General features: G+C 41.9%; 1 protein-coding gene across 1 annotated transcript in view; it reads left to right on the forward strand.

The window, feature by feature from the left end:
• SLC28A3 (solute carrier family 28 member 3) overlaps positions 1-10,579 on the forward strand; it is a 47,439-nt gene extending 36,860 nt beyond the window's left edge. The window contains exons 12-18 of the mRNA XM_074856932.1: positions 104-234; positions 1,055-1,223; positions 2,832-3,029; positions 5,681-5,762; positions 6,607-6,705; positions 8,448-8,571; positions 10,465-10,579. Coding sequence (XP_074713033.1) covers positions 104-234; positions 1,055-1,223; positions 2,832-3,029; positions 5,681-5,762; positions 6,607-6,705; positions 8,448-8,571; positions 10,465-10,579 — 918 coding nt within the window. The remainder of the gene's footprint in view (positions 1-103; positions 235-1,054; positions 1,224-2,831; positions 3,030-5,680; positions 5,763-6,606; positions 6,706-8,447; positions 8,572-10,464) is intronic.
• The last annotated feature ends 8,178 nt before the right edge of the window (positions 10,580-18,757 follow it).

The raw sequence follows: 18,757 nt of genomic DNA on the forward strand, positions 1-18,757 counted from the left end.
CCGTAGAAAAATCATCCAAGCATCTAACAATTTTAATTGCTTTCCTTCATGTTTGTGCATAATGTGGTTATCACAGTGTATTTTCTGTCACCTGGAATTCTAGGTTTCTGCCTCCCACCTGCTGACTGCTTCTGTCATGTCAGCACCAGCATCATTAGCCATGTCCAAACTGTTCTGGCCTGAAACTGAAAAGCCTACAGTAACTCTGAGGAGTGGCCTACAAATGGCAAAAGGGTAAGCTGATCTAGTTTTTAGTTAATAGTAATACTCATGCAAAAATGAGATTTGGAAAAATAACTTCTCACACATAAGGACAGGGGTAGTACATGGTAGATGTGCAAGCAATAATTCAATTGCACATAAATTTACCCCCAATGAGTAGTTTGTGGATTCAGGTGAAGCATGCCCCATTACAATATATGAAGCTATCACTACCCGTTGGGACAGGCACAGAGATGCCAAGCACCTGGGCTGGACAGTAAACTCTCCAAAGAAAGAGGAAAATACCTACCTGAGGCGAGCCACCAAGAGATTTTCCCATTTGCTCTGTTGTTGTCTTTCCTTTGTAACAAATCTGTAAATGCAAATGTGCAGAAGCAAAGGTGAAGCAATCATTTCAACCATGACAGCAGCAAACTTGTTGCCCATCTGCAAGGTCTCACTTGCCTTGAGAACTACATGCAAAACAAAAAGGCTTGTAAGGAGCTGTTCATGAATAGCCCAGGCATCTCTGCAAGGGCTTCCTGGAAGAAGAGTAGTGCCCACCCCCTTGTCCCAGTGGTGCCCCAGGCAGACACAGTACTGAGACCTGATCCAGATCTTGCCCAAACCTGAATGTGTCAGAATTTTCCTCAAGGCACCAAAGGCATACCCTCCCAGTGACTCCCATGAGGATGGAGAGCAAAAACCTACTCCACCTCATCATTATTTTCCCTATGAGTGAACAGACAGCTTCAGTAGTAGATTTCTAATGAAGTCCATATAACTTTTAGTTCTATGATTTGTTCTTGAATTAAGAAATGTTCACACTCTGGTTTTCTTTTAATTGATAAAGTGAATCAAAGAACCTGCTGGAAGCAGCCAGTCAAGGTGCGTCTATGTCCATTCCGCTGGTAGCAAACATTGCTGTGAATCTGATCTCCTTCCTTGCCCTGCTGGCTTTCCTTGACTCAGCCCTCTCTTGGGTGGGCAATCTGTTTGACTATCCACAGCTGAACTTTGAGGTATGGTCTCCAGGTCCTTCATGTAGTTTATATACACATATAATTTGTCTTTCTCAGATTAAGTGCCTGTGTGGTTTTGTTGTGTATTTTTTTTTTTCTTAATATGATCTAAACCCATTTATTTTTATGTGTATGTTCTTGAAAAATGTCTTTACAGGCAAAGGAAAACTGTTGCCACGTAAATACTTCTGTATCCACTAGCCCATGTATAGCTTCCCTCTGTGGTGTTCTTGCTAACCAGCAGAGTATGTTTACAGAGCATTTTATGCTAACACCTGCCTTCTCTGACTTGACAGTGCAGAAGATCTGCCCCTTACACACTTGGCAAGCCATTAACATCTCTTTCAGCTAAACATTAAAGTGGTTTTAGCTTTGGAGAGCCCCATCAAGACCTTAATGCTCACTAGCTTCACTTAGAATAAGGACACTGAGTCAAGGCAGGACACTGCATGCAATTCACTCAGCTGAGCAAACAAGTTTTAAAGAGGACTTCTTTTTAAATCTAGGTCAATACATCATTTTTGACCCAAAGCAACAGTCTTGGTTCAGTGATTTTGGGCTTTTTGTTTTGCAAGCTCCTAATAAGAGTCTTGTGTGAAACATGGATATAACATTGCGATAAAGGTGCTGCAGAAGTGAATAGACACTCATAGCAGATGTGGCAGAAATATTAAGATGTTACCCTCCAGAGCTTCCACAGATTATCCCAATGCCTGCTATCTGATGCTTGCAAGCACTGCACAGACACCCATAGCAGGGGAAAGGCACAAAGGGGATACCTCAGCCACACTCATGCAAGGGCTGGTATTTTAATAACTGCTGGATGGAGTTAGATTTGGACAGATAGATAACCCACAAGGAGCTGAGACCCACAGGCACGTTGCATTCAGCCAGCCATCCTGTTCGAGAGGCACTAACCTCTAGCCTTTTGTGGGCAGAGAAACCAACCAGGAACAGTAACTGCTTAAACACCTTAGTTACATTCACTAAGGACAATCTGACCAAACCTTTTCACAGCTGGAGCTGTTTTCTCTCTTAAACAAAAATAAGCTACGCTGTGATAGGGATTTTTTTTTTTTTTTAATTTCCATAAAACTTTTAATGCTAGGAAAAAAGTACAGCTTTATTTATGTCAGATGCACAGCTTTTACTCGGAGACGAGTCTTTTGTTTACACCAGTTAGAGCCCAACAACCTGGTAATTAAGCATGTTCATTAACACACTTGATTTAATCAACGGAAGAACTAGACTTCTCAATTGTCTTATCAGCTCTGTTTAACCCTTCTCTGTTTCAAACACTGTGCCCAGTCTGAAGCCATTGTTGGGGAAAAAAGACACAGAAACTTCTATTTTACTTTAGGTAAAATTAGGGACATACCTAATTGCTTTGTGATATCTAGATTTGGGTTAGTCTTTTAAAAATTACTCAAATATACCTTACTATTAAAAACCCTCAGTCTCCCACATGTCTTGGCAGTAAGAATTCAAGGCTAATTTTCCTCTGCTGAAATAAAACCATCCTTATTTTAAGTTTAGAGAACTTATAGCATGCCATTGTTCTTTGACCAACCATATCTTTTGATCAGCTTTGTCTTACATATTTTGCAGAACATTTGTGCTCATGTCTTCATGCCATTCTCTTTCATGATGGGAGTAGACTGGGAAGACAGTTTTATTGTCGGTGGACTACTGGGTTACAAAACTTTCTTCAATGAATTTGTGGCATATGAGCGCCTCTCAAAACTGATTCACAACCGAGAAAAGGGTGGGAGCATGTACATTAATGGTGTGAAACAGTATATGACTGTAAGTAACATTTTCTATTCTACAGATTTATTGGATCTAATACTTACCTGCTGAAACTCAACTCATTTTTTAATGTGGACATAAAGGGATAATGATTGCCTATTACTCTAAAGTGTGTCAGTGACAGAGTTAAGTTATAAAAACACAGCATTGCTTTGTGAGGCTGCCATGACTGTCACCACACTAGCTATCTCAAACATAGCAAAAGGAAGACATAGTTTTGGGGATGATGCAGTGTCCTGTGGGACACTTAAGACAAAGGCTGTCTTCAAAGTCAGTTTTTTCTTACCGCATTCTTAGCTAGCACTTCCTTATGAGATACTCTCCCAGGAAAATCCTGGGCAGGAACTGAAGGATCCTCCTGCCCACAGAGGTTTAGCCAAGCATTAAGCTTCAAGAGAGGCATTCAGCAAGCTTTACCTGATGGCATTTAAGATATTACTGACACACCTCTGCCATTATTGTTCCCTGTGCAGAGAGCAATAGTACCAGACATATTAAATGGCATACATGTCCCTTGCAGCACTGAGTCCAACCAGTGTGTTTTAATTGCCAATGAGGATTTCCAGCCAAAGCCTGGGCCCACCTCTCATTCAAATGTCCACCCAGATTCACCCAACAGGGTACATAATTGCTAGTACAAGCACTGAGGAAGAAACCTAGAGGATGACAATACAAAGGGCATCCTAGGTGTGTGCAAACAGCATGCAGTGATGAAGGCTGATTTTTGCAGCCATGACTGCTCCCCCATCTGGCATCCACATGCACAGCCTGCGCTGAATTTGTCCTCATTCTAAGCACAGGCAACAAACCCATGATATCCAGCTGTATTCCTGCGCTGGCCTTTATTCCTCAAATCAAGACAAATTGTCACTGTAGAGGTCCTTTAACTAGGAAGCATCCTTTTGTACAGATTTTAATGTTCATTTAATCTGGTGTGATGTTGCGGATACCTGCCTTATATACAAAACCAAAAACGTGTTCTTGAACACTTCCATTTCTTATTACCAACATATTTCACAAGTGGAGGTAGAAAGCCAGGTGGTCTGTTCAAATACTCACATGCTTGCCTGAACATCCTTTACCAGTGTTCCTGGAAGTGCTAGAAATAGGATCCTGGGCTAGATGGACCTTTGATCTGCCCTGCTATAGTCATGCTGTATTCTGCAAGAGGAATATGGCTCTGAAATCCTGTATGAGTAAATAGGAGTTTTTTAATCCAGAAGTCAGCCTTAAAATGCATCAACTGTATTTCACCTTTTTTTTCTGTTTTATTCTAGTAAGATGTCATATCGAACTTCTAATTCACTTCTAATACCTATAAAAAGCTGTATTAGCTTCCATGGTAAAAAAACCTCTGAGATATAAAAATAATTTTGATTCATAACACTAGTAAAAGTTGCCCAGTAACCATTTTATTTATGGCACAACAGTTCAGGTGAGAGTGTGCTTGACTTCCACTTTTAATTACTCTTTGGCTTCAGAACTCTCTTAATACACAGATATTCAGTCAGAATGAGCAAACAAGCGGTCTTCTGAACTTCCTCATCCAAGTCAATAATAACAAGGCTTCATGTTTTCAGAGCTAGGAAAGTTCAAATGAAAGCAGGGAAATCCCAGTACACAAAGCCTCTTCTAGGAAAAGCAGGTAGAGTGGGTACTAGAAAATCATTTTTCTGCTAGTGTGCAGAGTGATTGAAAATATCTACAAACTGTTTTTTATAACAGGACTGGAAATAGAGAAACTTTTAATAAACAGGAAACCTACTAGAACACTAACTCAGGCATCTTCAGCTTGGACCTAAAACACAGTAAATAGAAATTCAGAGCTGCCAGGGGGACAAAAATCTGTTTGCTGAGATATGTTACCTCCTTCCCAAATTTGTCTGAAGGTTTGCAAGTTTTGTAGCCTGATTTCACCCAAAGTAATTTTGTGTCCTGTGAGGGGTGCCTCGACCGGGGCAAAGGCCAACGCAACCTTGTCTCTGCTCTGAGGTCCAGACTGCGCTGGTGTTGCCCAAGGGGAGGAAGGTGGCTGAAGTCGGGAAGGAAATATGGTGCTAATGGGGGTTCCGAAATCATAATGCCCCTCTGCCTGTTACCACATCAAAGCACCCACTCTCTAGGAGACTCATTTCCCTTTTTCTCTGCACACATGGTGGAGCACACACACAACAGCTTTTCATGTGAAGCACTCTGCATGCTCAGGGACAAAGAAGTCAGGGATGCATACCAAAACTTGAGTTTTCAACAGAGTGTTATAGAGGCAGTCTAGCTATGAACAACAAGCTGAGTGAAAGCTCTCTGACTGATACCCTCAGAAAACAGCAGTTAAATTGCCACTAGTGAAATAGGAATTACTTTTTGTCTTTAATTACTAGTACTCAATTCAACCAAGCACAGCAATATATGTGAAAAATAAAACCATCACATGGTTTATGAATCCTCACACGAGCAGTGGGTATGAAAGCCTGGACCTTTCAGCAAGAGAATGAGCTTGTCTTGCTGAAAGCCGCTCAGTGGGGCAGTAACCAAGCAAAATGGAGTACTTTCAGTGCTCAGAGCCCTGAGCCACAGTGCCATGTTTTCACACCTCTAAAGCAGCACGAATTGTCTCAAACCATTCAACAGGGTATGTGTTTGTTTTCCAGGTTCGTTCTGAAGTCATTGCCACATATGCTCTTTGTGGGTTTGCCAACTTCGGTTCCTTGGGACTGGTAATAGGAGGCCTGAGTAAGAACACCTCTCACAGACAATTTATTTAGCAAGCAAATCCCAAAGAAAACATGCAAAGGAACAGGCTGTGGGTGAAGCTTAGCAGCATTAGGGGCTGAGCAGCTGCTTTGCCGAGACCCAGCACCCAACTGTGCATGGAAGGGCTCCAAGAGGGGCACAGGTTTTGGCATGGAGGTACTGGGAGAGGGGCTGAGGGCAAGGGGAGGGGACCAAGTCCTGCTGATAGGCCTTCCTGTCCAGTCCTCACACTGTGACCCTGAGCTGCTAGGACCCCTGGGCTTCAGAATGAGCAAACCATCTCTGTAACCTGCTGGTTTGAAAGACAAAGTTGGCTGTTTCCTATTAAAATGTCACATACATGCAGTAGGCTTAGAGGGAAAGGGGGAAAAAAAAGGCTTTTCAGATCTCTAGGGAAAAAAGTCTCAGTTCCCCACCGGACAGTCAAAATTGCTGGAAGCCGCCTTTACCCTGAAGCCCAGGTGGGCTCCGTGGTGTCAGCAGTGGGCCAGCTTGGAGGAGCAGGACTCAGCCACGGGGCCAGACCCCAGTGCCATGCCCAGGGTTTGCTTCTGAAAGCCATCATCAGGCAGCACAGACGTTCAAACTGCCAAAGCAAACAGAAGTCACCATTTTATAGACAGGCCACCTTCTTACCAGAAAGAGCCACCATTGGCACTAGGCCTTCAAATGGCCTGCTAAAAATGTCTCATTTTCCCTCCTTTTTTCTCCTGGTTCAAACTGCAGAGCGGGAATTTCCTCTTGCGGTGAGAGAGCTGACAGGTTCATCTTCTTTATATCTTTATGCATTTTTGTTTGACATACACTTTACTTCTCTTCCTAGCAAGCATTGCTCCCTCAAAAAAAAAGGAAATAGCTGGTGGTGCTTTCAGAGCAATGATTGCGGGAACTGTCGCCTGTTTCATGACAGCCTGTGTTGCAGGTACCGTACACAAATTTGGTGTCCCTTACCGCCAGTGACCACAGGGTGGCAGTGCGCCCGTGCGATAGACACGGCTGGACGACGCATGTCACTCAAAAGCTACTATTTTCGAGTTTGGCAGGGTTCAGCGTCAGTATGAGGCGAGAGGTTCCTGAAAACTGCAATATGAAAAGATTTATTTCTTCTATTATGCCTTATCTCTTTTTTTGTCAGTTTGTAATACATGACTCGTGAACAAAGCAAATTACAGATGCGTTACAATCCCTCCTCCACACTTCTGGCTGCAGAAATACATATGTAACTGTGGAGCAGAAATGGAGAAGTGGAATGAAAGGAGGCTGTAACAGAAAAGGAGAGAGGGGGAAGCTGAACAACTTTTTTCCTTAATGTTAAGAATTTATAATTTAGGCTGATAGTATTCCCACAGGGCATTTAAGTTAATGAAACTGTCCTAAGGTGAGACTCAACAGCAGATCCTTATTTTCAAAGTCTCACCTTCAAGCTGAGTAAAGAGTCACAATGCAACAGCCATTTTTAGGAAGGAAATTAATAAGAATATAATGACTCAAAAGATTAATTAATTGACCAGATATGATTCAGCAGGTAAAATTTATTTAACAATCCCTTTCCCAGCTTTCTTTTCTGAGCACGTGATATGCAGAATTGCATGATGAAGATTAAAGCACTCATATTCCTCCAGTGAAGAAAAGATCTTGGTGCTTTAGATAGCTGAAATCAGCATGTCTGTTTCTAGCACAGCTTCCCTATCCCTTTGTGTTCACCACAGCAACAGAAACATACACATGTTAAGGACAAGCACACACTATTTTTTTGAAGGTTATAGAACTAGTACACTTGAAATGTCATTAGTCTCACAGCCCTCCGTAATATTTTAATACATGAACACTACTCTGTATAACTGAGGAATCAGGAAGTCTTACTAAAATGTGTCGTTTCACAATCCTGGCCTTAAGAATAAAATTGTGAGCAGCAACTGGAAAATCTTTCCAAAACAATAAAATCTTGAAAGAAAAATACATTACACCCACTCCTGCCATGGCAAATGCTTTCCTTATGCCCAGAAGAAGATAAAAGAGCCAAGCAATTTCTACTACCCCAGTTAAGATAAGAACATATTAAAAATGTGTCCAGGTTCCACAACACTATGTACAAGAGGGAGCTATCACTTCCACACTTTCGTGTTTCCATTACTGCAATGAATGCTGACATTACTATTTATAGGAAATATTGGAGAATTATCTAGCTAGATAACTTGCTAGAATAATCTAGCAAAGCAAAGTTTAATAAACCATAACTGTCTCCATTTAAAATGAAAGAAAAGGTCCTGTATTTAGTTGCACTGCTATGAATGCAGCATAGCTCCATTTTAGTTAATAAAAGCACACTGGCCCATCATCAAGAAATCCATTAGCATACCTTTTTAGTAGCATTAAAAGGGGCAGAAAAACAAAATAGTCTAAGTGTGCATGTTACCATACTCTTAATTTTTACATATATTGAAAAAAAATGGTCACTCCTTAATCCAGTTCTGTAAAATGATTCAGATTTTCTTAAAAATCCCACAGTTTGAGGGTTTTAATCCTGCACCTTTACAGAAGCATCTCAGAGGGTGATTTTGTATCACCCAGAACATTTCATCTGACCATGCCCCAGTGACTGACATCCCCAAGTCTTATTTTCCTCTTCATTACTCATTAAGAAAATTGTTGCTTACTTCACAGGAATGCTGACTGTCCCTGATCTGGAAGTTCCTTGCCACATCTTACTAGGAAATGCATTCAACTCCACAGATTTCCCTGCCAACAGCACAGAGCTAGTTGAATGCTGCCAGCAATTCTTCACCAGGTATTGAGGAACTCTTTATCCTTCTGTCAGCATCATTTAGGAAGCTCACATACTCTCTAAAAGCCTAATTTTATTTTTTGTATTTGACTTTTTTTCTTAGGTACCTGCTTTCATGAACTTGCTTCTTTTAAAGAAATAAATATTTTAATGCTGCTGAATTGTTCTCCTTTCTTGGGCATTTCTATGTTACATGCAAAACACAAACAGAATCAACAAAGAACTCAAAACATTTTTGTCCAAACCTGAGCTTCCCAAAAGACTGAAGATAGATTATCATGTAAAGATTCAGTGGTCTAGCTCAGGCTCATCTCAAATGTTAATAAAATATTTGAACTAACATGATGCTAACATAGTATCTGAGGATAACTCTAGCTGAAAAAAGCCAGGAACTTTTCCTTCTGCTGTCTATGAATCTGTCTGAGGATGATAGTAATTGTGCCTGTTTATATAGAAAGCTTTACACACATTTGAAGTAGAAAAATATTTTGAGATAAATTGTATCTGATAATTCTCTATTCAAGATATATAATGATATTAAATAAGGAATATATTAAGAGATACTTAACACTACATCACAAAGAACCAAAGGTCTTTGTATTTAGATTATGACAAAAACCTTTAAATTTGTACTAATGTACCGCTTTTTTTCCATTTTCACAACTAATTGCTTTAGAAATAAATACTCTAATTCATCTTTTTTCCATATTATTGAAAATAGAACTTCATCCTTCTTTTCATATTTCTTTTAGCAAAGACAGTGCTCTAAGATTGAGCATGTCTCCAACAAAAATGTACTATGTAAATGTAACAGTGATGTTGCTGTAATCTAACCTGTAAGAATTCTCTCAACAAAATCCTCAAATGGGGAAATTTTTCAGAATTGTTTTGATTTCACTGGATCTGCCTTCACACCCACTCACTTAACTAAAATAGGGGTTTTGTGCATGTGGTAGAGAGTTATCTTGTTACATCTTCTCAGTATCAAGCCTTGTGGCAACTTGAAATTTCTGATGATGTTTAACTCCTCATGTTAGGAATCAAAATTCCAATTCTAATTTCAGGTGATTTTTTTCCTCTGTATTATTCTTTGGACACATATATTTCTTCCTTCCATGCCTTTGCATAAATTGTAGCTTTGATTATGGGCATATACAATATCTAAGGTGGTCTTATTTATATGGTAACATTTTTAGATTTCAACTATTCACAAAAATGTAATTAAAAAACATTATTCATGTTGGTGTCAAGATAACCAGCTTCTGCCTGAACATCAGTGCTTGCATATCACTGCAAGAAATTTCTGGTTTTGCAGCCTGGTGTTCCAAATTAGTTTATCATAACTAGTGACAAAACCTTTTGTGCACAGTAAAAATCATCTGTGATATTGGGTACATTCCTTCATTCATAATTCTTCATCACTCCAACTTTTCCTCATCACACTAATTTTAACTCTACCAGATTGCTACAAAGAACTTGCTCTGTTTTCACCAGAATCAGTGTTGACGAAATGCTTCAAAGATGGAAAAATCTTGAATAGTGAAGTGAAACCCTCGATCGTTTTTGTTATCTAGGAAGATATACCCAAGGCATGAGACTTTTATTCAGAAAACCAGGCGTTACTCTGATAAAAAGGGAGAACATCTGGTCATGATACATAGCTGGTGTTTGGGAAGTATTCTCTCTGCTTAATTTCTCATGAAAATTTTAACACATTTAAAGTTGCTTTCAAGAAGGTGTGTGCTTGTGTGCACATGTGTGTGCGTGCTTGTGCATATGTGTGTGTGTATGTATATACATATACTACATATATGTACAGGGGGGTGGAAGGAGAGAGAGAGATTCCCATTAGAGAAAAAGAGTATGTCTGATTTCTCCTTTTATCTCTTTCCCCAGTGTAAATCATTCACAGGAGACCTTCCCGGGAGGAAACTACAGCTTGAGTTATGGGAAAGGATGTTGTCAAATACTGCATCGACCTGCTTTTCAGTGCACTTGGATTAAGCCTTAATTGGGGGTGAATAGATCATAAATAAGAGCTGTGTTCCTTGGTAGAAAGGTAATAAAAAATTTCTTTTTTCACAACAAGCATGAACACCCTCAGCCTTTATTTTCCATCTCCTACCAGCCCAATTCCTCTGACTTCCTTGGAATTACTCATAAATTAAACTGCAATAAATGCAGGACACCTCTTGCTGCAGATTTCTTCTCCCATTACAGATCAGAAGAGGAGAACATTTCTGAGCCTGATTCTCCTGATTTCATTTCTGCCCTGAAACTGATGAATCTCTAGAATTAAACTGCCGTAGGCAAGAAGAAAATCAGATTCAGAGGATTTGACTGCCACTTACAGAAAGTTGTGAACTATAAATGATATTTAGAATTGTCATCCATTCCTAATAGTATTTCTGCTCTTTTTGATACCAAAGAAGTGGTTTTACTGCACGAAGATAGACAACTCTGTTCTCAGAAATCTCTGCATATTTCTTCTGGTAGCTATTGCTGCACATGAACTGAGCTTCTAACGTGTAACGCAAATCACCAGCTTGGTCACTGAAACACTCAAATCAAGGACTAGCCACTGTGTGCCCCAGTCCCCCTCCTACCCACAGGGGTATCCAGGCCACATCTTGATCCAGGAGGTTGGTCCCTGTTTAGAGGTAACTCATAGAAATGGAAATGTCCCACTCCAAAGAAAGTTTCTGGTATCGATTCTTCCCAATCTTTGTTGTTAACAATTCTGAAAATTGATCCTGGAGTCACCAACCAGGAAGTCAGAGCAGTATTCCTACCAGAAACAACAGAGCTGTGCTGCAAATCAAATGTGGATAAAATGAGATCACAATCTGACTACCCCCATGAAAGTAGAATCATAGAATCACAGAATCATCTAGGTTGGAAAAGACCTTGAAGATCATCCAGTCCAACCATTAACCTAACACTGACAGTTTCCAACTACACCATATCCCTCAGCGCTATGTCAGCGTGACTCTTAAACACCTCCAGGGATGGGGACTCCACCACCTCCCTGGGCAGACCATTCCAATGCCTAACAACCCATTCTGTAAAGAAATGCTTCCTAATATCCAGTCTAAACCTTCCTTGGCACGACTTGAGGCCATTAAGTCTTGTCCGATTGCTTGACACTTGGTTAGAGAGACTCATCCCCAGCTCTCTGCAACCTCCTTTCAGGTGGTTGTAGAGGGCGATGAGGTCTCCCCTCAGCCTCCTCTTCTCCAGACTAAACAATCCCAGTTCCCTCAGCCACTCCTCGTAAGACCTGTGCTCCAGACCCTTCACCAGCTTCATTGCCCTTCTTTTGGACATGCTCACATAATTCAATGTCCTTTTTGTAGTGAGGGGCCCAAAACTGAACACAGTCATCGAGGTGCGGCCTCCCCAGTGCCGAGTACAGGGGTAAGATCACTTCCCTGTCCCTGCTGGCCACTCTATTTCTGATACAAGCCAGGATGCCATTGGCCTTCTTGGCCACCTGGGCACACTGCTGGCTCCTGTTCAGCCGGCTGTCAATCAACACCCCCAGGTCCCTCTCTGACTGGCAGCTCTCCAGCCACTCCTCCCCAAGCCTGTAGCGCTGCTGGGGGTTGTTGTGGCCCAAGTGCAGCACCCGGCATTTGGCCTTATTGAAACTCCTACAGTTGGCCTTAGCCCATCACTCCAGCCTGTCCAGGTCTCTCTGCAGAGCCTCCCTACCCTCGAGCCGATCAACACTCCCACCCAACTTGGTGTCATCTGCAAACTTACTGAGGGTGCACTCGATCCCCTCATCCAGATCATCAGTAAAGATGTTAAACAGGAGTGGCCCCAAAACCGAGCCCTGGGGGACACCACTCGTGACCGACCGCCAACTGGATTTAACTCCATTCACCACAACTCTTTGGGCCCGGCCATCCAGCCAGTTTTTTACCCAGCAAAGCGTGTGCCCATCCAAGCCACGAGCAGCCAGTTTCGCCAGGAGAATGCTGTGGGAAATGGTGTCAAAGGCCTTACTGAAGTCAAGGTAGACAACATCCACAGCCTTTCCCTCATCCAATAAGCAGGTCGCCCTGTCGTAGAAGGAGATCAGGTTTGTCAAGCAGGACCTGCCTTTCATAAACCCATGCTGACTAGGCCTGATCATCTGGTTGTCCCACATGTGTTGTGTGATGGTACTCAGGATGAGCTGCTCCATCAGCTTCCCGGGCACCGAAGTCAAGCTGACAGGCCTGTAATTTCCCGGATCATCCTTCCGACCCTTTTTATATATGGGCATCACATTGGCTGATTTCCAATCTGTTGGGAAAGCAACATTAATGGAGCTTGAAGATCGCTACAAGGTCCTCTTGAAGAGGAGTCTGTTATTTCTTTTAAGCTTCAGACCTTTAACGGACTCCAAAATCAAAAAATTCTTTGCAGATTGTTTTTCAGAAGATTACGAGATATATATTCCTATCCTATGACACTGTTGATGCTCAAGTCTTGGGAAAAAAAAAGCTAAGAACTGAAGTACAGGGACAGCAGAAAGTCCTGACATACCCTCCAAATAAAACTTGAGCAGATGGAAATGAACCAGTCTATTCTGATAAAACAATAACTAACTTTTCAATCTGCCATTAATTATTGGATAATCTGTTCTGGGAAATCCAGATTCATAAATTTAGACAGCTGCCAGTACAGCTATTTTCAGTGGGCATTTATTTGTGCTTACTGTAAAAGATGCTAGTTTTCTGGAAAACTCAGTTTATTAACTTAATCCTCTGAAAAATTATAAATGCCAGTATTACTACTACTTGTGACTTTTATCATGGGTTTCATATTGTTAGGTGTTTTTCTTCAGCCTCATCCACCCAGATTTAGGAGACTGCATGTCAACCTCAGTTTTCAATGCTTTTAAAGAACGTTGCTAATCCTGATTATGTCAGATATATGCTCAAATATTGTATGCAAACCAGTCCTAAAGAAACTGCATGGATTTTGTCCACATTTTTTAGCCAGCATTTTGGTTATAGCTTTCAAATAAGTTTCTCTCTGAAATAGAGGAATACATTCTTTCAAGGGAAATAAATCAGAAATGTTAACTCTCACTGCCAAGCAGAACATAACCCACACCTCCCCCCATTTCTAAGTCATTACTGGCACTCTCCCTCCTTGCTGCTCCCTACCATACTCTATTTAATATTAGCCTCTTCCCATTCCTGCAATTGTAAGCTGGCTAATAAAGACAACCATGCATAAACTTCTAAAAAAGCCTCTTGTATAGCTTGAGCCAGCAGCCTTCCTCCCACAGAAGAGATGTAGTGTGTTTCTTTTCTTTTTTAGGACTCCTCTATAGCAGGATTACATGGAAGGCAATTTTAACAGAGGATATGTGACATTGCTCTACCAACAGCTGGTCAAAGAGATTGCCCACCTGGTTTGCTGATGGCTTAATCAAAAGATTATATACATGGGACATTGCATCCTAAATGTTCCAAAAAACCAGCAAAAGTAGGAGGGTATTGGTAACAAGTACCATCATGCTTTCAGGTGACTATTCTCCTTCTGTCCTTGTGGTGGTGCTAGAAGTTCAGCGTAGAGGTTCAGAGTGTCTGTCTCCCGCAACACAAAAAGGGAACCATGCATTTCACCTGCTCGGGGTTAACTGGTCAGCTTGGACACTGAACTATCAGTACCCAGGAATACATTTCCAGCAACACGATTGCCAGGAACAGTGAATCTGCAACACAGACCTGAGAAGAAATATTTGATTTAATCAAATGCTTGCTAGCACTTGTGGTGGACACCAGGTGCCCATCAAAGCCGCTCTATCACTCCCCTCCTCAGCTGGACAGGAGAGAGAAAATATAACGGAAGGCATGTGGGGCGAGATAAGGACAGGGAGAGGTCATTCAGCCATTACCATTATGGGCAAAATATACTCTATTTGGGGAAAATTAATTTAATTTAATGCCAATCAAATCAGAGTAGGATAATGAGAAATAAAACCCACATCTTAAAACACTTTCCCCCCACCCCTCCCTTCTACCCGAGCTTAACTTGCTCCTAATTTTCTCTACCTCCTCCCCCTCAGTGGCACAGGGGGACAGGGAATGGGAGTTGCTGTCAGTTCATCACACCTTGTCTCTGCTACTCCTTCCTCCTCAGAGGAAGGATGCCTCATACTCTTCCCCTGCTCCAGCATGGGGTCCCTCCCTTGAGATACAGTCCTCCACAAACTTCTCCAACATGAGTCCTTCCCATAGACTCTAGTTCTTCATGAATTGCTCCAGGATGGGTCCCTTCCACAGGGCACAGTCCCTCAGGAACAGACTGCTCCAGTGTGGGTCACCCAGAGGGTCACAAGTTCTGTCAGCAAACCTGCTCCACCATGGGCTCCTCTCTCCGCAGGGCCACAGGTCCTGCCAGAAACTTGCTCCAGCACAGGCTTCCCACAGGGTCACAGCCTTCTTCAGGTGCTTTCACCTGATCTGTCATGGGCTGCAGGTGAATATCTGCTCCACCGTGAACTGCCATGGGCTGCAGGGGCACAGCCTGCCTCACCACAGTCTTCCCCATGGGCTGCAGGGGAACCTCTGCTTCAGCACCTGGAGCACCTCCTCCCCCTCCTTCACTGACCTTGGTGTCTGCAGAGTGGTTTCTCTCATGTTTTCTCATTCTTCTCTTCTGGCTGCTGTTGCACAGGTTTTTTTTCCCCTTCTTAAATACATTATCACAGAGGTGCTACCACCATCACTGATGGGCTCAGCCTTGGCCAGTTGTTGGTCTGTCTTGGAGACAGCTGGCATGGGACATGGGGTAAGCTTCTAGGAGCTTCTCACAGAATCCACCCCTGTAACACACATCCCCCCTCCCAAACCTTGCCACACAGACCCAGTAAACACTCTATACTTGTATAGATTCAAAGATCTACATGAACATTTTGGAAATAATGGATTAAACAACAGATGAAACCTGCATGAAAGTATTCCTGTTTCAAAGGTCTTGCAAAAAAGTGAGAGCTTAACCTGCTTTGTAACTACTGGCATGGCAGTGCACAATAGGTTGTAACTAATATAGATGACAAGTTAATGAAACACAGGTGGCATGATCTGTCACCCTCAGAAGCCACCCACTGGATGTCAGTATGTATCTGACAGCCTTGTGGAACTTTGTATTGTAGCATTCACAGGGTGTTAGTTAGTCACTAGAAATCACCGGTAATAATTCCAGGAAATGTTTTACACAGTTCAGTGTACAACAGTTCCAGGAAACATACTGCGTAGCCTTTTCATGCTCAGAGCATATACAATCAAAGAAAAGTATCCTTAATGTAAGACAAGTTCCCTCTGGCTCCAGTCTAGAAAAGCACTGAAATATGTAAATGAGGCAAGGCTGGAAGGTAACAGGAATATTTCTATTTTCATTGGCTGAGAGGCAGTTGGAAAAAACAAGTACACTCTTAGAAACAAACTCTTTTTCCAATTCTACATACCACAGCAGCACTGGCAACCTATATACCTTTATGAATATGTGAATAATTGACTATGTCAAAGAGACAGTCATATACAGCAAGTTATGGAGCCAAGTAAGTGTTCTCCAAACCAGGTATCACTTCTTTCTCACAAAAGATGTGAATAGAGAGAGGTAAGATGCTAAAGATACAGAATATGGATACAAATTATTTTCTTCTGCAGAGAGTTTTTTACGCAATGGTCAGACTGCTTCTCACTTTGCAGTGCCATAAATCCATGGTTCCCAAATTTTGTGTGTCTGTGGATCACTAACAGACCTCCAAATTTCAGTGAGATACAGGAACTTTAAAGTCATTTAAGCATGTTGCTCAGCAGTGGCATATAGCTGTGAAGGTGACTGAACCTCAGTCCCACCAGTAGTGGTAGAAGACAAATCTGTGTCAACAGCACTGGTGCAGGGCAAGGGAAGCTCTCTGCTTTTCTGAGGTACATGGCATGGGGAGCATGGAGCCCTGCTTGGCAGTCATCTGCACAGGTGGATGAAGCCTGACCTGAAATGTCAGTCTGGGCTCTGCTGTGGTTTTACCCTGGTGGCAGCTGGTGTGAGGCCCCAAGTCTGGAGTTTGTGGGCACAGTTCACCCATGTGTCACCATACCAACTCTGAAAGCAGGCCTACAGAGTAGGTAGGGCTGCTGCTATCCTAAGCTGTTGTCTGATATCAAGCATAGAAACAAGTGGCGGGTTACAAAACTTTCATATTTGAGAGGCTGAATCAAATTCCCCTCTCGTTTACGTCAGTCTAAACTCAGGGGATCTTCATTGAAGCTGGAGTTACCATACACTTATACTAGCGTAAAGCAGACTAGAATTTGTTTCCTTGGATTTGATTCTGATTTCAAGCTGTTTTAAAGTCTGTCAGTCCACAGGAGCCAATGGAAGAACTTCAATTAATTCAATATTGTATAATGATCAGCGGTGACTGTACACATGCTTCTGTTTTGCCTCATGGAGCTCTGAGTCTGAAACCTGAGAATATTCAGAAAAACAGACCGATGAAAACCAGTTTAGTCTAGCTCAGGACTACTTCATGGTGGTTTTACAGAGGGAAAAAAAAAATCAAAACATCTTCTTGTTGCTATGGCATTCTGCAGCATATGGATTCTCTGCACTACCTCAAAAGGCATTGATCAGAATGCATGGGTTGCCATGGCTGCCATAGTGAAAACAGATATTTTCTTTTTGCTGTATCGATTGGTACCTTTGATGTTAGGTGGCTAGAAATATCAGAGAGATAGGAGCACCCTACATGAGATTGCTACATGTTCCCTGGTGGCAAGTATGGATGGCAGTTCAGGACTGTTCAGGTTTGTTCTAGGTGAGATGAGAAAATCTTGAGTTTTTACGTGCAAAATCTTGCATGTTACCATGATTAAACATATGTAAGAAATATTACACTTGGTTCTTGTTGCTTACTTGTTTTCCACATTCTAGGGAAATGTTCTTACCTCAGCAGCAATTGCATTGCAACATTTGGACTCCCCATGTTAGGGAGAATGGCCCCATGCATAGGATAATAAACCTGGATTTTTGTCCAGTTGTGAGTTTTACCACAGGCCCCATGTGTACTTGGGAAAGTTTCTCAGCTCTGTGATGTCTCTGTTCCTGATCTGTAAAATGAAGCAGTAGCCTGGGGGAGTTGTTAGCAGTTGCAGTACAGCAGAAATTGTTAGACAGCAGAAATGGGAGAGCAGGACTTTTGCAGTTGTGGGATTATACACCCAGGAGCTCCCTCCAGCCTGATTCTGTACTGAAAAGTAATGAGAAACTACACATCACATGCCTAGTTTCTGTCAGAGGCTCTTACACATGTATTGGAACAGATACAACTCCACCAACCTGGCACTTTTAACAGCTCTGGTTCAAATAAAGGAAAAGACCGCAGATAGGTTCACACCAATGTCATTTCCCCCTCTAAAGAAACATAATTGCACTGCTGTAGCATCTGAGCTCAAATAACAGCAGGGACACAAAAAAAATTGGTGCCCATACCAAATGACTGCTGTTACCATCCCAGCTACTCCCATAGCTGTTTTATTATGTCTGTGACCCCAAGTATTCCAAGTATGCTTAATTGCTGACTGAGCTTGTCCTACAAAACTCTTATTTGACTCTAGTTGGCTATTTGGCCATATTGCAATTATTACACAGGGAAAGACTCCAAAGTCTCTTACTGTTTATCTTGACTAATTTCTGTGTTACAGGTACTTCCCCAGGAAGACACTGAAAAAAGTATTTATCTATTTTCAATTCACAAATACCATGTAAAAGATATCTGGCTCCCACAGTTTTTTGAATAATCATGACCAGACATTTCGAAAAAGGAATTTGTCCTTGCAGTTATACATTATTCTTGCAAACAGCTCAGCTGAAGACAACTGAGGTACTCTCTATACTATATGCCTACCTTACATAAGTGATTACAATACCTGGCTTGACTTGAAACCACCTATGAAAACTTGCAAAACCCCCTCAGAGCTATTCTCTATTTGTGCTACCTTGACTGCCGTAATAAAACCACAGCAGAGCCCAGACTGACATTTCAGGTCAGGCTTCATTTACCAGGCAACTGTTGTATTCCCAAGCCTCTTGCTTCCCTCTTTTCTTCTTCAGCCACACCATGGTTTTACAGTACCACAGTTCACATCTTGTTTTCTATATCTGCTGCTTTTACTTTTGA

Source organism: Strix uralensis, chromosome Z (assembly GCF_047716275.1).
Source record: "Strix uralensis isolate ZFMK-TIS-50842 chromosome Z, bStrUra1, whole genome shotgun sequence".
NCBI classification, from domain to species: Eukaryota; Metazoa; Chordata; class Aves; order Strigiformes; family Strigidae; genus Strix; species Strix uralensis.